The sequence below is a fragment of the Lissotriton vulgaris genome, unplaced genomic scaffold, assembly GCF_964263255.1.
Source record: "Lissotriton vulgaris unplaced genomic scaffold, aLisVul1.2 SCAFFOLD_1178, whole genome shotgun sequence".
In the NCBI taxonomy this organism is placed as follows: Eukaryota; Metazoa; Chordata; class Amphibia; order Caudata; family Salamandridae; genus Lissotriton; species Lissotriton vulgaris.
Window position 1 is genome coordinate 699,140 of NW_028241612.1, and position 25,390 is coordinate 724,529.

Here is a 25,390-nt window from a genome sequence, read left to right on the forward strand (position 1 = left end):
GCCTCTGTTGTGTCTCAATGGAGAGTTATATTTGTGAGCTGTTACAAAGCAATTCCCAAGTTAGCCTATGGAGACAGATTGCCTTTCAACCATGAAAAACAAAACTGGCAGTATTCCACTATCAGGACATGTCACACACACCAGTGCATGTCCAACCTTTCATATACACCTAACCCTGCCCATGAGGGTACCTTGGGCATACCTGAGGGGTGCCTTATATGCAAGAAAAGGGAATGTCATGGCCTGGCAAGTGGGTGCATTGCCCTGTCGACATGGCAGGAAAACTTGCACACAGAAACTGCAGTAGAAGGTCTGAGACAACTTGAAAAGACTGCTTGTTTGGGGGGCACACTCAGTGCTGAAGCCCACTAGCAGCATTTGATCTACAGGTCCTGGGCACACACAATGCACTGTAGAAGGGATGTACTCGTAAATCAAATAGACAATCATGGAAACACAAGATCCATAAACACAATTTACAGCAGGAGCACTTGCACTTTAACACCGAACAACAGTTAGAAAGTGCGCAGAGCCAGCAAAATGAAGTCCGACATACCATAAAAACAGGAGGCAAGAAAGCAAAAAGACAGGAGAAACATGCCAAAAGATAACCGGTCAAACAACATATTATTTATTTATTTATTTAATGTATTATTAAATGTAGGTAGTTTTGTATAGCACAGGCAAGACCTGAGGGTATCAGAGCGCTTTACATCAGAGCAGGTTTAATACAAATAACGAGTAAGATCACACATTAGGGGTAAAATCTAAATTAGACAAAGTTTGAGGGAGGGGGAGGAGGGGTTGCAGGGGAGGCATACGGGCAGACTTAGCGGCTGAGGTCATGTCTTGGCAGTCGGTTGCCATCCTGCTAGTTAAGGTTTCTGTTGAGGAGGAGAACCTTTAACTGTCTCATGAAGCACAAGAAGGAATGGTTTGTCCTGATATGAACTGGGATGGAGTTTAGGGGCATTGCTCTAGAAGGAGCAGGCCAGGGGTTTTGTTTGTAGAGTTTGGGTGGGATAAGGAGTAGGGTTTTAGAACGTCTTTGATTTCTTGACAGGCCTGCCATTTTATGTTTTGAGGGGAGGTAAGCTGGTTTACCGGTGTGGAGGGCTTCGTGCGTGAGACAGGTAGTGCTGAATATGCAGCTAGCTTCAATCGGGAGCCAATTCAGTTCTCTCACTGTGGGAGAGATATGATTATTTTTTTTGTTCCTGTGACCATTCTGGCCGCTGCTCTGAGAGTGGTTCTAAGTTGTGCAAGGTGGGATTTTGCAGTGCCTGTGAGGGTGGCATTACCATAGTCTAGTCTTGACAGCACTATTGCTTGTGTGGTATTTTTCAGGTCAATGGGCAGTAGGTAGGGATTGTTTTGTTTAGAAGTTTCAGGTTGTAAATGGCGCTCTTTGCACTGTGCTTTATATGGTTTTTCATGTTCAGTTTGGGGTCTAATGTGATTCCTAGAGATCTGACGGAGTTGGCTCGGGTAAGTTTGTAGTTAATAGAGTCTATGGAGTGTAGCCATTGCCGTATTTGGGGGACTGCTTTGACTTTGATATGAGTAGAATTTCTGTCTTATCTTGAAAGTTTTAGGTGGTTGCCGGATAGCCAATGTTGTACTTCTTTGAGGGTGGTGTCTAGTCTGTGTACGTCGTCTAGTGAGTAGATTTCCAAATAGAGCTGGGTGTCATCTGTGAATAGGTGAAAGGGGATGTTTGCTTGGTTGAGAATGAGAGTGAGGGGCTCCATGGAGATCTGGAACGGTGTAGGCGAGAGGACAGAGCCAAGGGGGACACCCGAGTGAATGGAATTGTGTCTGAGGTCTGATTCCTATTTTTATGTGTCGTATTTTGAAGAAAAGATGTAAATCAGTGAAGGACCACCCCTTCCGCTCTGATCCTTTTTTGGAGGGTAACCAAGAGAGGCTTGTGGTCGACGGTGTCAAAGGCCGCCGGTAGATCTAGGAGTATGAGAAGGCCGCATCGATCTGTGTCCAAAGATGTTTGAAGGTCATCCACTATGTTGAGAATAGATGTTTCTGTGCTGCAGCCCTATCTGAAGCCCGACGGATGAGGGTCCAGGAGATTGTGGTTGTCAATGTGTTGGTATAGTTGTGAGAGAACATATCATTCTAGGGTTTTGGCTAGGAAGCAGAGGTTAGAGACTGGTCAGAAGTTGTTGAGGTTGTTCGAGTCAGCTCCCAGTTTTTTGAGGAATGGCGTGGCTTGACCGTGTTTGAGACAGTTTGGCATCACTCTCAGGGAGTTGTTTATGATCTTGGACCAGACGGGGATAGAGCGTGGATGAGTTTTTTGCCAAGGATGGCGTCCGCAATTTGGGACAAGGGTTTGGATTTGGCCAACACTGCAGAAATGTCCTTCTCTGAGATTGGGTTGAACACCTTCCAGCTTTTGGGGGCTTTGATTTCATTTTTGATTTCCTGTTGAGTGATCATTGGTAGGGTGGTCATGGAGGGAGAGGGGGTGTTGATATCTGACTTTCTGGAGGAGGGTTTTTGTTGGATGGCTGGCTGCGATCTTCAAGAGGGAGCTCTGGTTTCTGGTTGTGATCTACAAGGAAGAGCTCCATTTTTCTGATTTTGTCATTGAAGAAATCGGCAAAGCTGTCACACTGTTCTTTGGAGATCTGAGGGTTCTTTGGTTGTGGTTTGGAGGTTTGTTGTCTGATCATAGTGAAAAGCTGTTAAGGACGGTCTTTGGCCTGGTCTAGAGAGTTGTGGAAGAAGGTGTTCTTTCTTTCATGCCATGTTTTTCGTAGTTTCTGCGATCCCGCCTGAGCTGATCAAGGTGGGCTGTGGATGGGTTAGTTCGCCAGAGTCGGTCTGCGGCTCTTCGCTGTCGTCTTTCAGTGTTGAGGGCTGTGTTGAACCAGGATCTTGAGGGTGTGTTTCTCATCCTTTTCAGTGTCAGAGGGGCTGTTGGTCCAGTATGGAGGACATCATTGAGTTGTAAGGGTTGGTGACAAGGGTTGTTGATAGGTTATCTGATGGGAAGGGAAGCAGTGACCTCATTCTTTTTTTGAGGTCTGCTATGGGAATTTGTCTTATGTTTCTTGTTTATTGAAGGGTTTTTTACAAGCGCCTTTGGAGGTGTGGCGCTCTATTGATGTGGAACACGATGCGGTGGTGTTTTGACCAATCTACGGGGAAGATGCTGTTGATAGCATTTCTTCCTGGGTTATGATGCCATCCAGGGTTGAGTCTTTTTTGTGGGGTTTGACCTCTGCAATGTTTGGAGAGGTTCTTATTGATTAGGATGTCATTTAGGGATTGGATTTGAGAATTGCTTTCGTCATTGCAGTGAAGGTTGAAGTCCCCAAGGAAGATGTTTTGGTGTCCGAGAGTGAGCAGTGTGTTATCAAATCTGGTAGGTGTTCATCACAAGAGAGTATGTTACCTGGTGGGTGGAGTAGTAGGTGAGAGTTTATAGTTGTATTGTCTTTCATCCTTATGGTGGTGTTGAGATATTGAAATGTGTTGTAGGGTAGGGAGTCTTTTTCTTCCACGTTGATTGTCGAATATGCTACTTACCAGTATGCATCTGTTCTTGGCATGTAGGGCTGCTGACATTCATATCTGTGCATAGATCGCCGCCTAGTGTTGGGTCCGGATGATTGCACATTGTTGTCCTGGAAGAGTCTTCGAAGTATCACGAGATAGGTGGCTCCTCCCCTGGACTACAGTGCGCATGGGCATCGACTCCATCCCCAGATTGTTTTTAGCCATTGCGGCCAAGATGGAGTGAAACTCAGTGAATGATGACCATGCTATGAGTATATGTGAATACTGCAGCTGCTACAGGCGCCGAGGAGGAGGGCGGGCGATATGAATGTCAGCAGCCCTACATGCCAAGAACAGATGCATACTGGTAAGTAGCATATTCGGTTCGAGGCATGTGGGCTGCTGAATTCATATCTGTGCATAGAATAAATAGCAGTCCCTCCATTAGCGGCGGCCGCCCGTGCCAGCTGCAGCAGTTTGAAAAAGTGTCTTGAGAACAGCCTGCCCTACAGCTGCCTGCTGTTTGGAGTGCACATCAGCACAGTAATGCTTAGTAAATGTGTGTGTGGTAGACCATGTGGCTGCTCTACATATGTCTTCCAAAGGAATGTTACCAAGGAATGCCATAGAGGCCCCCAACTTTCTGGTGGAGTGGGCTCTTGGTGGAATGGTAAGAGCACGCTTAGCTTTGATATAGCATATCTGGATACATTTAACGATCCATCTAGCAATACCAGCCTTGGAAATAGGGTTACCTTTGTGGTGTGGTGCAAAGGCGACAAAGAGTTGCTTAGTTTTCCTAAAATCCTTGGTCCTATCAATGTAATACATTAGGGCCCGTTTAACGTCAAGGGTATGGAGCATCCGCTCCGCCAATGATTCTGGATTTTGAAAGAAAACAGGTAATTCGATAGTTTGGTTGATGTGGAACTGAGACATAACCTTGGGCAGAAATTTAGGATTAGTGCAGAGCACTACCCTGTTGGAATGAATTTGGAAAAATGGCTCTTGGATTGTGAGGGCTTGTAATTCACTAACCCTCCGTAGCGATGTAATTGCTACGAGGAAAGCCACTTTCCATGTCAAGAACTGAATCTCGCAGGAATGCAGTGGTTCAAAGGGAGGACCCATCTGGCTGGTAAGAACCACATTGAGGTTCCACTCAGGGGCTGGTGGAGTACGTGGTGGAATGACTCGTTTGAGGCCTTCCAAAAAGCTTTGATGGCAGGCACCTTGAAAAGTGAAAGGTGCTGTCTATTTTGGAGATACGCGGCCATTGCAGACAGATGAATGCGAATGGAAGTATAGGCCAGATTACACTTGTACAGATGGAAAAGGTAACAGATGATGTTCTGAATAGAAGCGTCCAGCGGGTTAATGTTGTGGTTCGCACAATAAATGACAAACCGCTTCCATTTTGCCGCGTAGCAGGCTCTAGTAGTGGGCTTCCTCGCCTCCCGAATGATGTCCATGCAATCGGGAGGTAAGTTTAGGTAGCCAAACTCTAGGATTTCAGGAGCCAGATCGCCAGGTTGAGCTGTTGCGGATCTGGGTGCTGAATGTCGCCATGGCTCTGCGTCAGAAGGCTGGGTGTGAGATGTAGCCTTTGATGCGGTACCACGGACAGTTCTAGAAACGTGGTGTACCATGGTTGACGAGCCCACGTTGGAGCAACTAGGATGAGAGTCATCGAGTGTTGCCTGAGCTTGCGTGCCACCAGCGGTATCAGAGGTGCTGGGGGAAAAGCGTACGCAAATATGCCTGACCAGTTCATCCATATCGCATTGCCCTGCGACTGTGGGTGTGGGAACCTGGCGGCGAAGCTTTGGCATTTTGGGTTCTCCTTTGTGGCGAACAGGTCTATCTCTGGATGACCCCACCTTTGGAAGTACGGCAGGTGTACTGATGGATGTATCTCCCACTCGTGCATCTGGTGGCTGTGCCTGCTGAGCAGGTCCGCCATCTGATTATCCTTGCCCGGGAGATGCTCTGCCATGAGGAAGATGTTCCTCTGAATGGCCCACTTCCACATGCTCTGAGCCAGATGAGGCAGCTGCGGAGAGTGTGTGCCTCCCTGCTTCTGAATGTAGTACATCGCTGTCATGTTGTCCGTCCGAATCAACACGACCATAGATGCACTTTGAAAGCCTTCAGTGCCATGAAGATCGCCATCAGTTTTAGAACATTGATGTGCATCTTCCCCTGTTGCTGCGTCCATAGTCCCTGCACAGTGTATTGGAGTACATGCGCTCCCCATCCCTGGAGAGAAGCGTCCGTTGTCAGGATAATCTGTGGCACAGGCTCCTGAAACGGTCGGCCCTTGCAAAGGTTTCGTGGATTCCACCAATGCAGAGAGTTGTATGCCCGACCGCTCACCAACACTAGGTCTTTCAACTGGTTGTGAGCCTGAATCCATTGACGTGCCAAGCACTCCTGAAGCGGACGCATATGTAGTCTCGCGTGCGGGACAATGGAGATGCAGGAGGCCATCATGCCTATCAACTGCAAGAACACTCTCGCTGGAAGCGAGTGTTGAGGTCTGAATCTTTGGATCAGCGATTGAATGCTGCCGACTCTCACTGAATTCGGCTGTGCTGTGGTCGCCAGAGTGTCTATGGTCGCACCCAGATACTGCCGTATGTGGGCGGGCTGGAGATGGGATTTTGGGTAATTCAGTGAGAATCCCAGATCGTGCAGGAGGTGAATGGTGTGGGACACGTGGTCGGCGCACTGCTGGGCCGACTTTGCCTGAATGAGCCAGTCGTCCAGATAGGGGTAGACGTGGATGTTTTGACGTCTCAGATGCGCCGCCACCGTCGCCAGGCACTTTGTGAAAACCCTGGGTGCCGTGGTGACCCCGAAAGGCAAAACCTTGAACTGGTAGTGCTGGTTTTGGATGGTGAACCTGAGGTATTTTCTGTGTGAAGGATGTAGCGGAATGTGGAAGTACGCATCCTTCAGGTCCAGAGTTGCCAGGAAGTCCCCCTGTTGAAGCAGTGGGAGAACTTGCTGCAGTGCGAGCATGTGGAAATGCTCTGACAGGATGTAAAAGTTGAGGGGCCCGAGATCCAGGATGGGCCTGAGGGATCCGTCCTTCTTTGGAATCAGAAAGTACAGGGAGTAAACTCCCGTGCCTCTTTCCTATAAGGGTACGAGCTCTATTGCCCCTTTTTGCAGCATGACTGTGACTTCCTGCTGCAATAAGTGCAAGTGCTCGCCGGACATAGGACGGTGCCTTGGGGGTATGTTGGGTGGAGTGGATGTGAGCTCCAGACAATAACCAAATTGGATAAGTTTTCTGACCCACCTGTCCGTGGTGATGGACTTCCACACGGGTAGGAACTGCTGGAGTCTCCCCCCGACCGGTGTTGTGTGGTCGGGGGGCAGTGACAATGCGTCACTGTTTGTTGGCGGTAGAGGACATGGAGCTGTTGTTGCCACGTCCTCTGCCCTTGGCGCTGTTGCCGCGGTATCCACCTCGACCCTTGTTGGTTAAGTAGTCTGGGTGTTGCTTTTGTAGAACTGCGCTGACTGCGAAAGTTGACCCCTTGAGGTGCCTCTAGTATTGGAGCGACGAAAGGACCCACTCCGAAACTGCTGGGACTGCAAGGCACCCATAGATTTTGCAGTGTCGGTGACCTTTTTCATCTTCTCAAGGGTGGTATCAACCTCAGGGCCAAACAGGTGATCTGGGTTGACTGTTTGGTTCAAGATGGTGCTTTGAATGTCCAGCTTGAACCCAGATATCCTCAGCCATGCATGTCTACGAAGCATAACGCTAGTGTTAATTGCGCGTGCGGCGGTGTCAGCCACGTCCAGAGCGCACTTTATGGAAGCGTTGGAGATTAGCTTCCCCTCCTGTATTAACATTTCAGCCCCTTCCTTATACTGATCGGGTAAATGTTGCAAAAGGGTCCCTAGGGTATCATAGTGTGCCCTGTCATAACGTGCCAGGAGCGCCTGCGTGTTAGAGATGCGCCATATGTTGGATGCCTGCGCTGCCACCCTCTTCCCCGAAGCCTCAAAGACTTTTGATTCTTTGTCTGGGGGAGGAGCATCACCCGTAGTCTGGGAGTTGGCCCTCTTCCGGGCATTGGAGACAACCAGGGAGTCCAGAGGCAACTGTCCCTTAATATAAGTTGGATCTGTGGGCGCTGCCTTGTACTTTTTGTCAATCCTCGGGTTGATGACCCTCGCCCTAGTGGGTTCTTTGAAGACCTCAGCAGCGTGCTTCAAAACACCCTTCAGCATTGGCAGAGTTTTTACAGTCTTTTCAGAGACAGAAAAGGTGTCAAATAGGAAGTCGACGTCCACAGGGTCAGCATGCAGCTCGACGTTGTGATTGGCCGCTGCCCGCTCAATGAGGGCATTGAAAGCCGCAGAGTCCTCAGAGGGGGAAGTTTTTGCTGAGAAAAGCTGAGGGTCCTGTCCAGAATGCGGGTCCCCAGGATCGCCACCAGCAGACCAGGGCTCTGCCACATCCTCTGGGTCTGTGTAGATGGGATAGCTGTACTCATCTTCGTCGTCTCCCTCACCAGCTTCGACATTGGAATGAGTGGGCGAGAGTTCGTGAGCCTGTGGTGAAATGGGCTCCACCAAGGCTGGAGTACCAGCAGAGTCCATCTTTCGTTTGAGTGGGATTTTGTATGACTCCAATTGGGGCTCAGGGGTGATTTTCCTCTTCAGGAGGGAAAGCCTGCCCGTATCGGCATCGATGAAATGCTCCTGACGCTCCTCCTCTGCCAGTTGTCGAGGCCGTGGCCCGAGGACCACCAACAACGGTTTTGGCGTCGAAGACACCTTTTCGGGCACGCCGGCCCCCGGTTTAGCAGCGAAAGCCTTCGGCGCTGTCTTAGGCGGCAAGGTGAAAAGGATCGGCGTGGGCGCCTTCGCCGGTTTCTCCAGAGGCTTGGCTGGCGTAGGGTCCTTCGGCTCGACAGCTGCGGCGCCGTCCCTAATGCGCTGTAGGGACTCCGTAACCTTCTTTGTCAACGCGGCGGATGGACGCGCCGGTTCGACAGAGTCCTTAGCGGTTGGTTTTGGAGTGGAGACCGACGAGGTTCCCTTCGGAGTCGACGCACTCAGCGCAGCTCCCTTGGCCTTGTCGTGTGGAAGCGGGGCAGAGAGGGACTTCGGGTCGTCTGGCCGCTTCTTCGTGTCGGTAAGAGACTTCTTGGGGTCGTCGACCGTTGTTTTGTGATCGAGTCGACCCTTGGTGGCGTCGACAGTCTTCGGCGCCGATGCGGCTGCGTCCGACCCCTTAACCTTCGGCTTCGATGTAGTAGCCTTCGGGTCGGCCATTTTGACGTGGCTCTTCGGCTCGACGGCCATCTTCGATTTCTTCGGCGCCGAGGCCTCCGAAGTCTTCGAGCCGACCAATGCGATGCGCACTTTCGGTTTCGATATCTCTGGCGTCGAGACGGTAGATTTCACTTTCGGTTTCTGTGTTACCGGGAGTGAATTGGTACCAATGTCCGTGGCCGGGCCAGTAGGCGGGGCCGAGGAACTCACAACAAGGTTTTGGGTAAGGCCCGAAGGCGATCCCTCGACCTGGGCCTTATTTATTTGTACGGCCCCGGAGTCAGTCTGAGGAAGCTCCTCGTCCGAGCAATCCTCCACGGTGGCAAGGGCCCCGTCGTCGTCCCCTACCTCCTCGACGACTTCACCGAAATCTTCGGTCTCTGCGTGGTAGTCGTCCTCGACCTCCGACGCGGGGTTAGATTCCGAGATGTCCTGGATATCTTCATCCTCGACTTCCCCAGCATCGAAAATGTCCGTAGGTGGCGGTGCAGATTGCTGGGCCTCCAGGCGCGCAGCTCGACGGAGCTTGAGTGTTTTCTTGGACCGGAACCTGGAACAGGCCATACACTTGGCCTCGTCGTGGTCCGGCGACAGGCACTTGTTGCACACCGGGTGGACGTCGATATGTGGGTACTTCGAGGCACACACTGGACATCGTTTGAATGGACTTCGTTCCATGATGGATGGTCGAAGAGTCTGGAGCGTCGACTAGGCCCTTCCGCACCGAAAGCACGCAGAAGTACAAGCTTGGCTTGGAGCCGAGGAAAGTTGCGAAGCCGAACGCAAGACAATACCGACGCAAGTCCTAAAGACCTTTTGGTCTTAAGCAAAGTTAAGTTAATACTTATCGATTCCGACAAGAGGGAACCAAAGACATCCGAACCCAATGGCGGAAAAAAACAATCTGGGGATGTAGTCGATGCCCATGCGCACTGTAGTCCAGGGGAGGAGCCACCTATCTTGTGATACTTCGAAGACTCTTCCAGGACAACAATGTGCAATCATCCGGACCCAACACTAGGCGGCGATCAATGCACAGATATGAATTCAGCAGCCCACATGCCTCGAACGCATAATGGCAATGCCTTCACCATGGCGCTCCTTCCTGTCTTTCTTGATGAGTGAGAGTCCCGGTTGGACTGGTGTGTCCATTATCCGGTAAAAGTATTCATTGAGCCATGTTTCTGTGGTGAATGCTACATCCATGCGTGGTTCAGGATGACTTCTGCTAGTTCCGTTGCTTGCTGGGTTGCAGATCTGCAGTTGAGGAGCATGCACTTGGTTTCACTGCAGGCCTTTGGATCTTGAGGTGAGGAGGTCATGGAATATTAATGAGGTGTGCAGGTGGCTTAGTCGATCTTGTTTGTGTGTGATTTCTCCTTAGACATGTGATTGCCTGTATCCTAGAGGAAGGGGTGGTACTAAGAGGTTCTAGCCACTTCGCTCAGAGACATCGTGTTTTTTTTCAATTGGGTCTCTGTGCTTTGTTGCTTTGAGGCTTTGAAGTCCAGCTCTGTGGTTGTGTTTTGTATCGTCTTAGGAGCGTTCTGTTCTTGCATGTAGGAGAGGGGTGAAGGTGATGTGCAGGCTTTGGATATATGTTTTGGTTTGTTAAGATATTGTTGGGCCCGGTATTACTTTGCAGCACTAGTTCTGAATGATGTGCCCATCACCAGAGTCAGATGATATTATCTACCCTCTGTAAGGCTCTACCTCCCCCCTCAGTACCCAAATGAAAAACCAAGCATTACACACGCTGCCTAAAGGTGCTTCGATTTGAGGTAAGTACTACCAACTCTCTAACACTCACTCATTTATAATGTGAATAGTAGGGGTACACAGAGTGGAAGCGACCGGGCGGGAAGCCTAGTTAGGGAGACAAGTCTAGGAAAAGACAAGGGAATTGGACAGAGAAGATACTCATCAGCATTCCTGCACCCCCAATTCCCCCTAACCTCTCACCTGTGCAGCTCCAGGCTGTAGTTCACCATGTCCGCCACGGCCTGTGCATCGGCCGCAGATCCCGAGAGGGCACAATAAATACGCTCATGAAGGGGGGCCAGCTTGTCAAACACTCGGTTCACCACTGAGTCGCTGAAAAGGTGGGGAGAGGGACAGAATTAATTAGTTAACACTTAAAGGTCGGCATGAACCTCACTCCAACACCTAACAGCATTGTGACTACAAAAGGGCCTGAACTCTGGCTCATAGGGTACCACTCACTCCAAAGTATAACTCAGATCTGACCTACGTGGCATTTCACCCCAAGATACAAATGAAGATCCAACCTCTGTGGCATCCCTGCTCCAGCTCTCTGGCTGGTGTATCACCCCAAAATACAGTGATATCTGACTTCGGGTACCCATCCCCAAAAAAAGAAACTGAGATCTGACCTCTGTGGTACCCCCATCCCTTCCCAGCTCTCAGGGTCCTGCATCACCCAAAGGAACAAACTGTGCATAGCCACGGGGTGCATCATATATCCAAGATACACGGGCAGTAAGGAATGACCTCTAGACAGCGGTTATTGCTTACTACTACACCCAGCATTAGAGTATATCCTGGACAAAAGATAGCAACTTAGGGGCATATTATCAAGAACGGCGTTAAAATTATCGCCAGTTTAGCGGCAGAACACTGCCGCAACACTGCCGCCAGTTTATACAATACTTACATATATTATTAGCATATTTAAAATACATATATTATTAGCATATTTGAAAACGCATTCCTCAAAACTCTTTGTGAGTCAAGAAAAGACTGCATGATTGCTCAAAGTTTTTGAAACTGAGCAGTATTTATAGTTTGTTAGGGCCCAGCTGCTCGCCTGCTGGTGACCCACGCGGCCTCATACAGCTCAGACAGTGGCTTCAGAGGGCCGGAGAGGACGGTGCCTGTCACAGCTCAGAGAGCGGCTTCAGAGGGCTGGAGAGGAGGGTGCCTGTCACAGCTCAGACAGTGGCTTCAGAGGGCTGGAGAGGAGGGTGTCTATCACAGTTCAGAGAGTGGCTTCAGAGAGCTGGAGATGAGGGTGTCTGTCACAGCTCAGAGAGTGGCTTCAGAGAGCTGGAGATGAGGGTGTCTGTCACAGCTCAGAGAGTGGTTTCAGAGAGCTGGAGATGAGGGTGTCTGTCGCAGCTCAGAGGGGCTTCAGGGGGCTGGAGAGGAGGGTGCCTGTCACAGCTCAGAGAGTGGCTTCAGGGGGCTGGAGAGGAGGGTGTTTATCACAGCTCAGAGAGTGGCTTCAGAGGGCTGGAGAGGAGGGTGACTGTCACAGCTTAGAGAGTGGCTTCAGAGAGCTGGAGATGAGGGTGTCTGTCACAGCTCAGAGAGTGGCTTCAGGGGGCTGGAGAGGAGGGTGTCTGTCGCTTGCCAGAGGGGCTTCAAGGGCTGGAGAGGAAGGTGCCTGTCACAGCTCAGAGAGTGGCTTCAGAGAGATGGAGAGGAGGGTGTCTGTCACAGCTCAGAGAGTGGCTTCAGGGGGCTGGAGAGGAGGGTGTCTATCACAGCTCAGAGAGTGGCTTCAGAGGGCTGGAGAGGAGGGTGACTGTCACAGTTTAGAGAGTGGCTTCAGAGAGCTGGAGATGAGGGTGTCTGTCACAGCTCAGAGTGGATTCAGAGGGCTGGAGAGGAGGGTGACTGTCGCAGCTCAGAGAGTGGCTTCAGAGAGCTGGAGATGAAGGTGTCTGTCACAGCTCAGAGAGTGGCTTCAGAGGGCTGGAGAGGAGGGTGACTGTCACAGCTTAGAGAGTGGCTTCAGAGAGATGGAGAGGAGGGTGTCTGTCACAGCTCAGAGAGTGGCTTCAGAGAGCTGGAGATGTGGGTGTCTGTCACAGCTCAGAGTGGCTTCAGAGGGCTGGAGAGGAGGGTGTCTGTCGCAGCTCAGAGAGTGGCTTCAGAGAGCTGGAGATGATGGTGTCTGTCACAGCTCAGAGAGTGGCTTCAGAGGGCTGGAGAGGAGGGTGACTGTCACAGCTTAGAGAGTGGCTTCAGAGAGACGGAGAGGAGGGTGTCTGTCACAGCTCAGAGAGTGGCTTCAGAGAGCTGGAGAAGAGGGTGTCTGTCACAGCTCAGAGAGTGGCTTCAGAGAGCTGGAGATGAGGGTGTATGTCACAGCTCAGAGAGTGGCTTCAGAGAGCTGGAGATGAGGGTGTCTGTCACAGCTCAGAGAGCGGCTTCAGAGAGATGGAGAGGAGGGTGTCTGTCACAGTTCAGAGAGTGGCTTCAAGGGCTGGAGAGGAGGGTGCCTGTCACAGCTCAGAGAGTGGCCTCAGAGGGCTGGAGAGGAGGGTGTCTGTCACAGCTCAGAGAGCGGCTTCAGGGGGCTGAGAGGAGGGTGTCTATCACAGCTCAGAGAGTGGATTCAGAGGGCTGGAGAGGAGGGTGTCTGTCACAGCACAGAGAGTGGCTTCAGAGCGCTAGAGAGGAGGGTGTATGTCGCAGCTCAGAGAGTGGCTTCAGAGGGCCTGAGAGGAGGGTGTCTGTCACAGCTCAGAGGGGCTTCAGAGGGCTGGAGAGGAGGGTGTCTATCACAGCTCAGAGGGGCTTCAGAGGGCTGGAGAGGAGGGTGTCTATCACAGCTCAGAGAGTGGCTTCAGAGGGCCAAAGAGGAGGGTGTATGTCACAGCTCAGAGAGTGGCTTCGGAGGGCTAGAGAGGAGGGTGTCTATCGCAGCTCAGAGAGTGGCTTCAGAGGGCTGGAGAGGAGGGTGTCTATCGCAGCTCAGAGAGTGGCTTCAGAGGGCTGAAGAGGAGGGTGTCTATCGCAGCTCAGAGAGTGGCTTCAGAGGGCCTGAGAGGAGGGTGTCTATCACAGCTCTGAGAGTGGCTTCAGAGGGCTGGAGAGGTGGGTGTCTATCACAGCTCAGAGAGTGGCTTCAGAGGGCTGGAGAGGAGGGTGTCTATCACAGCTCAGAGAGTGGCTTCAGAGGGCTGGAGAGGAGGGTGTCTATCGCAGCTCAGATAGTGGCTTCAGAGGGCTGAAGAGGAGGGTGTCTATCGCAGCTCAGAGAGTGGCTTCAGAGGGCCTGAGAGGAGGGTGTCTATCACAGCTCTGAGAGAGGCTTCAGAGGGCTGGAGAGGTGGGTGTCTATCACAGCTCAGAGAGTGGCTTCAGAGGTCTGGAGAGGAGGGTGTCTGTCACAGCTCAGAGAGTGGCTTCAGAGAGCTGGAGAGGAGGGTGTCTGTCACAGCTCAGAGAGCGGCTTCAGAGAGCTGGAGATGAGGGTGTCTGTCACAGCTCAGAGAGCGGCTTCGGAGGGCTAGAGAGGAGGGTGTCTGTCACAGCTCAGAGAGTGGCTTCAGAGAGCTGGAGATGAGGGTGTCTGTCACAGCTCAGAGAGCGGCTTCGGAGGGCTGGAGAGGAGGGTGTCTGTCACAGCTCAGAGGGGCTTCAGAGGGCTGGAGAGGAGGGTGTCTGTCGCAGCTCAGAGAGCGGCTTCAGAAGGCTGGAGAGGAGGGTGGCTGTCGCAGCTCAGATAGTGGCTTCAGAGGGCTGGAGAGGAGGGTGTCTATCACAGCTCAGAGAGTGGCTTCAGAGGGCTGGAGAGGAGGGTGTCTGTCGCAGCTCAGAGAGCGGCTTCAGAAGGCTGGAGAGGAGGGTGTCTGTCGCAGCTCAGAAAGTGGCTTCAGAGAGCTGGAGATGAGGGTGTCTGTCACAGCTCAGAGAGTGGCTTCAAGGGCTGGAGAGGAGGGTGTCTGTCACAGCTCAGAGAGTGGCTTCAAGGGCTGGAGAGGAGGGTGTCTGTCACAGCTCAGAGAGTGGCTTCAGAGGGCTGAAGAGGAGGGTGTCTGTCACAGCTCAGTGAGTGGCTTCAGGGGGCTGGAGAGGAGGGTGTCTGTCACAGCTCAGTGAGTGGCTTCAGGAGGCTGGAGAGGAGGTGTCTGTCACAGCTCAGAGAGTGGCTTCAGAGAGCTGGATAGGAGGGTGTCTGTCACAGTTCAGAGAGTGGCTTCAGGGGGCTGGAGAGAAGGGTGTCTGTCACAGCTCAGAGAGCGGCTTCAGAGAGCTGGATAGGAGGGTGTCTGTCACAGTTCAGAGAGTGGCTTCAGGGGGCTGGAGAGAAGGGTGTCTGTCACAGCTCAGTGAGTGGCTTCAGAGGGCTGGAGAGGAGGGTGCCTGTCACAGCTCAGTGAGTGGCTTCAGGGGGCTGGAGAGAAGGGTGTCTGTCACAGCTCAGAGAGCGGCTTCAGGGGGCTGGAGAGGAGGGTACCTGTCACAGCTCAGTGAGTGGCTTCAGGGGGCTGGAGAGAAGGGTGTCTGTCACAGCTCAGAGAGCGGCTTCAGGGGGCTGAGAGGAGGGTGCCTGTCACAGCTCAGAGAGTGGCTTCAGAGGGCCTGAGAGGAGGGTGTCTGTCACAGCTCAGAGAGCGGCTTCAGAGGGCTGGAGAGGAGGGTGTCTGTCACAGCTCAGAGAGCGGCTTCAGGAGGCTGGTGAGCAGGTGTCTGTCAGAGTGACACTTCATCCACTGATATTCCTAAAAAGGCTTTTGGGAATGGTGCTTGATACGTCACCATCTAATTAGAATCACCGGCGATTTCCCTAGAGGTCTGTGTCAAATAGGGTTGAATTATGGTATATTAAAATGTCGCACCCCGTCCTGGTTTTGACGTGACTTCTGTTGCCAGCCTTTACTGGTGGCTTTCTGTGACTTATAGTAGTAGAAGATTTCTTCCAAACAGCTTCTGAAGGTTTGTTTTATAACATTTCACACCAGGCTTTACATTCTAAGCAGCTATTGCTGAAATCTATGATTTCTATATGAGTTGTAAATGTGACTTACCCCCCAGACACCCGTGAATCTGAGGCCACCACAACGCCCCCGGCAAACTCCACGGCGAGGATGGTCGTCTGCAGAGAGAGGGAAGAAATAAACATTGCAACTCAGAGAAGCAGCAACAATCTCAGCAAACAAAGGGACACAGATCACCTCTGGAGTGCAGTAATCCTACCTGAGAAAGAACTGTATTGAGGGAGAGGCCATGAGATTGTGCGTTGCCACACCATTTGGAGCGGTGCTTGAGAGGACGCGATAGAAACCACGTCATCGAAGAAAATGTTCAACAACCTGGTAGCCCACTCTCATGTTAGCAAAGCCAACCTTGGTTCTATGCTCGTGAACGCTGGGACGAGGCACAAACATCTTCATAGTTTAACATTGACCACAGACTTCATCATTGAGGGACAGTCCATTGCTTCAAACCTTAATACAGCGCCTGCGCTTGGAGGCGGACGTCTGGCTAGAGAGAAGCGATGGCTCTCACTTTCTTCGTGTGTCCTTATATTCTGCCTGCTACTTAGTTTATCTATCCATACTAATATAATAAAGAGAGAGCCCAAACCTTTGAGACTATGCAGACGCCCACCATATACATTGAAAAGGTAAAAGAACCGTGCCAGCAAAGTAGTCCCTTGTGGGCGTGTCTGCGTTGTGCTGTGGACGTGTGCTGGGAGCGTGACAAACGCTGGGGGCGTGTGGTACGTTCCGCCCTTCATGCCATGTCTCATATCGTGTGCTATGGGCATGTGCTGGGGGCGTGTGCGGGGCGCCGGATTAGGGAGAAAAAAGAGCGAGCGTTGTGCCCGATATTTCATTGTTTTTTCTTCCCAGGTTCTGTACATTCCAGCTCCGGGTGTCCACCCTGCTCCCTTTAAATACCCCTGCACCCCATAATCATAACCCACCCTTACTCCTTAAAATACCCCAACACCCTTAAACACTAACCCATCTTAACCCTATAAATATACCCTGTACCCCAAAACCCAAAACTATCCCTAAACCCTAAAAATACCCCTGTACCCCAAAACCCAATCCTAGCCCTGAACCCTATAAATACCCCTGTACCTCAAAACCCAAACCTATCCCTGAACCCTGAAAATACCCCTGTACTCCAAAACCCAAAGCTAGCCCTGAACCCTAAAAATACCCCTGTACCCCAAACCCCAAACCTAGCCCTGAACCCTAAAAATACCCCTGTACCCCAAACCCCAAACCTACCCCTGAACCCTAAAATACCCCTGTACCCCAAAACCCAAAACTATCCCTAAACCCTTAAAATACCCCTGTTCCCTAAAACCCAAGCCTAGCCCTGAACCATAAAAATACCCCTGTACCCCAAAACCCAATCCTAGCCCTGAACCCTATAAATACCCCTGTACCTCAAAACCCAAACCTATCCCTGAACCCTGAAAATACCCCTGTACCCCAAAACCCAAACCTAGCCCTGAACCCTAAAAATACCCCTGTACCCCAAACCCCAAACCTACCCCTGAACCCTAAAATACCCCTGTACCCCAAAACCCAAGCCTATCCCTAAACCCTTAAAATAACCCTGTACCCCAAAACCCATACCTAGCCCTGAACCCTAAAACTACCCCTTTTACCCATAACCAAAAACTGTATCTGAACCCTTAAAATACCCAGATACCCCAAAACATATACCTCAGTACCCCAAAACATATACCCCTATACCCATACTTACCTTATTCAAACATTTAAAAAAATACAAGCGTTTACCATTCATGCATTTACAACGAATTTTGTTGTAAATGTATGAGTGGTAAAAGCATATAAAATGTAATGCCATGCGTTATAATGGCATTGCGGAGTCATGGTACTTTCGTAATGAAAGTATGCGGAGTGATGGTATGCGGAAAGAAAGTTGCAAAATAATGAGTTTACCCTCCCCCGGTAAGTACATTGGTGGCACGGCGGCCCACATCTCCGGCAACATACTCATATTTTTTCACCACCAATTTGAAAAATGCACAGGTCTCTCTCATTGATGTCCAGCACCGACATACACTTTTAGACACACCTCCCGCCACAAGTTCTAGAATTGCGAACTTTAGAGCTGGGGAGCTACGTTCGAATCTCGGCATCAGCTCAACATCCTGTGATTCCTGGCAAATCGCTTTGTCTCCCCATGCCTACCACAAATGAATGTGTTCTTCTGTAATGTAAATTGTGCTCATGCCATGTTGTCGAGTTCGCGCTATATAATCTTGCAAGGAAAAATAAAGTAGGGAAACTCGAGTTCACACACTACTGAACGCGCACTCTTAAGTGCATCAGCAGTGCACTGTGAATCGGAGCATTTCACAGGCCTGTCACAGATAAGAAATGCTATCAAAACGAAATCCTACAAAACAATATAGTACTGGCCGGCAGCAATTCATACCCGGACAACGTCGGGACGGGCTGCTAGTGTGTTTATAGAAGTAAAACAGTGTATGGACATTCAGTTATTTTGTTATTAGGCAGGTCTATAGTACACAGCGTTTTGAGTCTCCAAGCTTCATGGCCTCCTCTGATGGGCCCAAGAGTCAAGAGTTGAAGGGGAGTGCCTGGTAATCCATTTTGGGGTCTGATAGCACAGTGCTGAGGTTACCAGTAGCAAATTACTGTCACAACTGGAATCTAATGACCTCTTGAACTCAGATAGGTAATGGGGCCACACTGGTTGGTAAATAATGTGGATCAGAAAGCTCCAGTCTCACTGGACACTAACACTCCTAAATAAGGCCATTCTGGTTGTGTGGCTGAAGATGGATGCTGCGGTGCCTGAGGTCTGAGAAGGTTCGGTGCAGGCAGCATCCTCAGATGTGACTGACGAGAGGTAAGACAGAAGAGGCGGGACTGGTTCAGTGAAGGTGACAATGGACCACCGCCTCTGGGCACTGAAGAGGCGCCTCGTTGGAAGCTGCTTGGAGGCTGCAGCTCCTCAAACAGCCAAAGGACTGGAGGTAGAGCATCACTGCCAGGAATTCAAAGCCGACACCTGGATGGACTCCCACCACAGAGCCGGACTTATGGAAGGTGGAATCTTGAGGGGCAGGGGTCTCTCAGCAATCCATAAGAGGGTCCTGGTGATTCAACACAACTACTAAAACAAGGCATTCAATGACTGTGTGCGCTAAAAGTAAGGTTGCAATGATGTCTATTTACAGTTGCAAGGCATTATGGACATTGGAGTCCTGTCAATACTGGGACATTACGATCACTGACCTACCAACTCAAATATTGCATCAGCAATATAATGACATAGAGTACTGGCTATTAAGAGTGTCATCTGATCCCCTAAACAATAAGGAACTGTGAAGCTTAACTACTGCATAAGAGAGTATAAACGATCTGTCTGCCCTCTATCCTCACTGTTCGATTTTGCAGTATATTTAAATCCACAAGCACCTGACCTTCAAAAACTTCAAGTGTATCACCAACTGCGTCGACACTCTGACCCCCAAGAAATGAAGCAACACAGTAAAAACGTGAACATAAGAGAACTGGTACATGGAAGACTTCAGAATGACCAAGTGACACTGCAAACAACTTGAACGGAAATGGAGAACCAGCCAAGGAAAGTATAGAAAGATGCTTTCAAAGCCGCCCAGAGAAGGTACCACAAGCTCATCCAAGAGACTAAGAGGAAGGCCCTAGTCAAACGAGTGAATGCAAGCTCCAACAGCAACAAAGAAATCTTCACAATCAACAAGGATTTCACCACACCCACAGCTGCCAGCAGCAACATCAATCCAAACCAAGATCTGTGTAACAACCTGTCAAATTTATTTTGCAGCAAGATCACAACCCTGTACAGCAATGTTGCCTACCACTGGAGCCCCTTACTCCCACCAGAAGTCTCCTGGTGCCGAACAAAGACAACACAATCACCACTTGGGACACCATCAGCACAGAGAAAAGCATCGCAACCATGAAGATCCTACACTCAGCGGCGTAGCGTGGATTGCCAGCGCAAGGCGAGTATTGCGCCCCCTAACTCACGACGGTGGGCAAAATTTGTAAAGAAAACACATTTTCAGCAAAAGACTTGCTGGCACAAAAAATGTCTTTTAAAATTTTGCGCACCTAAGAATTTTGCACCTGGGAAACAGCACTTATGCCCATGTACATCCTGCCACCATCACACACACCTTCGACAAAGGAGCGATGCCTTAACTCCAATCCTTTCCACCTCCATCAGTACAGCCATCTTCCTGGAAACATGCAGCCATCAATGCCCTCTTAAAAAAAACCTTGGCAGACCCGACCAAACTTGCCAACCACAGACCAATATCCCTCCTCTATGAGCCAGCCAAGGTCTTGGAAAAAGCCATTAACAAACGCCCCCCCAACCACATTGCCAATCAGAAGCTTCTGGATGCCAAATGATCAGGATTTAGACCTAACCACAGCCTGAAACGGCCCTCACAGAAGCAAAGGACGACATCCGGACGATCCTCGATGGGAGGGCAACTGCAGTCCTCATCCTTCTAAACCTATCAGCAGTCTTCAACACCGCCTTCAATCCCATTCTGAAACTATGACTTCATGCGCAGATATCCAGGGACTCCCCTCAAATGGGTCTGCTCCTTCCTCACCGGTAGAACATAAACTGTCAACATGCCCCATATTCTTCTGAACCACGGGGAATCATCTGTGGTCCCGCAGGGCTCCTCGCTCAGCCCAAAACACTTCAACATCCATGTGACTCCACTGGTTAATATCAAACGGACTCACAAGATAAACATGCCACATACACAGACGACACGCAAAGGATACCGTCCCTCTCAGAAAAAACACTTGTAAAGACCGAAGTGGTAGTCTTTGGGAAAGACGCCTCACCATGGGATTCCACCTGGGTGCCCACAGACCTCCGTCCAACCACAACGCTTAGCCCACAAGCAAGAAACCGCAAAATCATGAGCCCACAAACTTGACATGGCCGCCCAAGTCAACACAGAAGCCTCGTCCTGCTTCAACACCCTAAGGATACTGAAAAAAATCTTCAAGTGCCTACTGTACAACACCAGGAAAATGATCCCCCAACCCTCTTCACTAACAGACTAGACTACAGGAACACCAAGTGTGCAGGGATAACCAACCAGCTCACAAGAAGACTGCAGACCATTCAAAGTGCAGCAGCCAGACTAGCTCTCAATCTCAATCAATCAATCAAAGACATTTATAGAGCGCACTACTTACCCGGAGTGTCTCAAGGCGCTTGGGGGGGGGGGTGCTGCTACTGCTCGAACAGCCAGGTCTTGAGCTTCTTCCTGAAAGAGAGGTGGTCTTGGGTCAGGCGCAGGTCGGTCGGGAGGGAGTTCCAGGTCTTGGCGGCCAGGTAGGAGAAGGACCTTCCTCCTGTTGTCGTTCTTCGGATGCGGGGGACGGCGGCAAGGGCGTGACTGGCTGATCGGAGATGGCGTTTGGGAGCGTAGAAGTTGATGCGGTTGTTGAGGTAGCTCGGGCCTTGATCGTGTAGGGCTTTGTGTGCGTGGGTGAGGAGACGGAAGGTGATTCTTTTGTTGACAGGGAGCCAATGCAGGTCTCTCAGATGTCCGGAGATGTGGCTGTGTCGTGGGATGTCGAGGATGAGTCTGGCTGAGGTGTTCTGGATCCGCTGGAGTCTCTTCTGGAGCTTGGCGGTGGTTCCGGCGTAGAGGCCGTTGCCGTAGTCCAGTCGGCTGGTGACGAGGGCCTGGGTGACCGTCGTCCTGGTCTCGGTGGGGATCCACCGGAAGATCTTCCGTAGCATGCGCAGGATGTTGAAGCACGACAAGGAGACGGCGTTGACTTGTCTGGTCATGGAGAGGGAGGAGTCCAGGCTGAAGCCCAGGTTGCGTGCGTGGTCTGTCGGTTTGGGTGCGGTGCCCAGGGCGGGGGTCCACCAGGAGTCGTCCCAGGCGGAGGGCGAGGCGCCCAGGATGAGGACTTCCGTCTTGTCTGAGTTCAGTTTCAGGCGGCTGGTCGTCATCCACTCGGCTACGTCTTTCATCCCTTCGTGAAGGGTGGCTCTGGCGGCGGTCGTTGGTCAGGGAGAGGATCAGCTGGGTGTCGTCAGCATAGGAGATGATGTTGAGGTTGTGCTGGCGTGCGATGGCTGCGAGGGGGCTCATGTAGACGTTGAAGAGGGTGGGGCTCAGCGAGGATCCTTGGGGGACGCCGCAGATGACTTTGGTGGCCTCCTGCGTCGAGCTCACATCACACCACACCTTAGGGAAGTTCACTGCTCCCTGATACACAAGCGTGCACACTTCAACCTCCTCACCCACACCTACAAAGCACTCCACAACACAGGCCCAGCCTACCTGAATAGCCACATTAATTTCCACCAATCTTTCATAAACATTTACACTGTGTCGGACTCTCACTAGCGCACATCGCCCACGTACACAAAAGCAGAGGAGGAGTTGAGAGGAGGAGGTGGTGCCTATTTATATCTGGCTCATAAAACCTGGAAAGAGTTCCCACAAGACATCAGAGCCTCTGCCTCCTCTCTTATTGACTTCTGCAAGAAGCTACATAGCTGGTTCTTACAGTAAGCTCTCCATGGATGGCCTTGCATACCAGCCACAAAGCGCCTGGATACCCTCATGTGTGATAAGCGTGCTATTACAACACTAATAACATACCATATGATGATGCAGCTTAGTGAAGGCCATTTAAAACAATTGCATTTGATTTGATAGGGACATCAAGTAACGACCTGAGATACTGCAACTTGTAAATTTCAAGCAGTTGGAGCAGACTCGAGAGGGGCGTCTAGTAACCACAGATTTGTGAAAGAGTTTTCAGGCTTTTGCATCTGACTTGAGAGGGGCAACTATGAACAACTTGAGGTTGTTCAAGTCCATCTTGCCTGCATGAAGTAAAAAATAGTAGCAAAATGTATAGGGATATGTGGTAATGACTTAAGGTACAACAGCTTCGTGAAGATTTCAAGCAGTTGGATCTGACTTAGGAGGGTCTCTAGTAGCAACTTCAGGTATTGTAGCTTCGTGAAAGATTTGTTAAGCAGTTGCTTCTGTCTAGTAAAGTCTTGAAGCCACCGTCCCACGGAGATCCTTCTCCTACCTCACAGCCAAGGCCTGGAACGGACTCCCCCTTCACCTCCGATGGAGCCCGACACTGCACCAATTCAAGAAGGACCTCAAGACCTGGCTCTTCGTATGACCCCAACGCAGCTGCTCACACCCACCCCCAGCGCCTTGAGACCCTCACAGGTGAGTAGTGCGCTTTACAAAACTCTGACTGATTGATTGGTTGAAGGAGTGGAACCTTATTAAAGACTTTAGGCTTTGCATCTGACTCAAGAGTAACATCTAGTAATAACTTGAAGTAAAATAGGTATGCATAAGGCCGGACTTATTGACTCTACCAAATGCTTGTTTAACTTAGAAACACAGACTTAACCTATGTGCTCCTTCGTAGATTGAAGTGCCATACTTGAAGTTTTTGACCCCGAGTCCTGCAAAAAAATTTGACGCACCAGCAAGTCACATAATAATAAAATATAAGCTAATTTATGGCATTCTGAAACAGTAGCCTTCAGCTTTAGGCAGTGCTTAATTTGAGCTGGTGGTCAGAACTGGCACTTAACTGCTTTAACCGGCACTTATGACAGCTGCCACATGGTGGAGCTGTTTGTGCAATTTAAAGATGAGCAGAAAAATAGTTGTTTGGTAATTCAAAATACATTAACAACATAACGGCCAAAGCTGCCAACATTGGAGCTGGGGAAAGAGGTTTGAGCCTCAGCGTCGGTCTTCATCCCGTGATTCTGGGTAAATCACTTAATCCCCCCATGCCTACAAAAATGAATGTGTCCATCTGTAATGTAACTGGTGCTCATGTAAAGCGCTCCAATACCTTCGAGTCAAGTTTGTGCTATATAAAACTGCAACAAAAAAAAAATACCTGTCATCAAATCCATTCTCCATTCTTAACCCCTTGCATGCTTGTGACGGAACCGTTCCGTCACAAGCCTCGGGTGAGCTGTGCTTGTGACGGAACGGTTCCGTCACGGCCCGCTCGCCGTGCCTGCGCGGCGCAAATTCTGCGCCTGGGCTGAGGTTTTAATGGGCGGACGGGTTTGTGACGGAACCGTTCCGTCACAAGCACAGCTCACCCGCGAGCCGTGAGGGGTTAAAGCTTTGGCGGCCTCCAACAGCTTGAATTGTCACACTTGTAGCAGTGTGAGGCTTAGTAGTTGTGTAAGTACCATGACAATGTGTTGTGCAAACTGCGGTGTGCGGTGGCCTCCGACAAGGGACCCCCGCACTTTTTACAATGAAGTACTGGCTGGAGGGTGGAATTATAACTCATTGATAACATTATAAGGATGGAAATTAAAGCAGGACAAGATGAAACAGAAAGTAAGTTGCAGATGCAGCAATGCATTTAATGTGTAACATGTATCTGACGTGGTTAAAAATATCAGTTTCCTGCTGGCATCCGTTCATGCAGAACAATGCATTGTCATGAAAAGCTGAAGTTGGATCCGCATTTTAAAGGTAGAGGGCTCTTTACAGCACTTGACAGATCTATAGATTTTTTTTAATTTTAAATACTTGCAAGTCATGGGGGCTCGCGGTGCAGCTGATGCCTCGGACTGGCAGAGGTGCCGCCGCCCATCCCCCCCCCCCCCTCCCCTCCCCCCCCCCTCCCCTCCCTCTTACCCCAGTCTTGATCTCGCAGGCCGTGCTCCAGGGGTCGGCTGAGCCCTCCATGTCCGCGCTCTCCTCTCCCTGTGTCTGTCCCGCCGGGTCCCTTGCACTTCCAAGTGAGCTCGACTGCGAAAGTGAAAGTGAAACCTTCTGAATGGAATGCATTACAGCTCATGGTGCAGTACTCGCGGCGGCCGGCAGAGGGCGCCGGAGGATTGTTTATTCCATCTGCTGCTCTCATCTCCTTCCACCCTCTGTGCATGGAAGGGCTGGGAATCCCCTTTTCGGAACCGCACCGCCAGCCCGTTCGTCCGCCTAGAGACTGGTGACGCGTCAGACGCACTCACACGCCATTGGCTGACTTCACCGCACGAAAAGCTCCAGACAGTGCGGTACAGGAGCACGCCTGCCTGGCAACTTATGACGTAAGGTGCGTCCTCTCACGCCATTGGTTCGCTTTCACGGCCCTTTCAGGCTCCTTGCAAACCTTCTGAGAAACACCTCACCCTAGCAACTGGTGACGCCGACAGAATTTGGACTCGATTGGTGTATAAGCGCAACCCCAGAAGAAGGAAGCCAAGGTGGGCGAGTAGGGTCTGCCTAACGACCGGTGACGCGCACTGAGCTTCCATGCCATTGGTGCACGCGCAGGTGGGCGGAACCCTGGAGTTGAATGTTGGAGAGTGCAAGTGTTATGCTGCATAATGGCTCGAAACAATAAAGTTGTGCACTCCCCTGACTGTGTCGTGTCATCCATACACAACGATGCAGAGGTGTCACCTTGTGCCCAGCGCTGCAGCCCCCTGCATGTGCAGACACCGGCCTCAGAATGTTTGTCCTCCCAGGGCGGTTCTAGGGTTTGTGGGGCCCTGGGCAGGACAGGAACATTGGAGGCCCCTATCACTTTGCATGCGATGTAACCAAGCAGAGAGTGACATCCATTGATCATATTTCTCTTGGATTACCGAAGCCACTTTGCAAGCAGCCACTTACACAATCTGGATATCAGTAACATAGCTATAAATAACAATCTTACTAAAATAAGTAGATATATTGAAAATCACAATTACGTGCAAACACTTTAAATTAATCAAACTAGGTGGTAAAGCTAGGCCTACA

General features: G+C 50.7%; 1 protein-coding gene across 1 annotated transcript in view; it reads right to left on the reverse strand.

Moving 5' to 3' along the window:
- The window catches only part of LOC147670605 (proteasome subunit beta type-9-like), a 61,248-nt gene extending 36,719 nt beyond the window's left edge, over nucleotides 1-24,529 (reverse strand). Inside the window, exons 1-3 of the mRNA XM_086948136.1 lie at nucleotides 24,284-24,529; nucleotides 15,606-15,673; nucleotides 10,786-10,917 (exon numbers count right to left, since the gene is read on the reverse strand). Coding sequence (XP_086804262.1) covers nucleotides 10,786-10,917; nucleotides 15,606-15,673; nucleotides 24,284-24,436 — 353 coding nt within the window. The 5' untranslated portion in view covers nucleotides 24,437-24,529. The remainder of the gene's footprint in view (nucleotides 1-10,785; nucleotides 10,918-15,605; nucleotides 15,674-24,283) is intronic.
- Nucleotides 24,530-25,390: the final 861 nt, after the last annotated feature.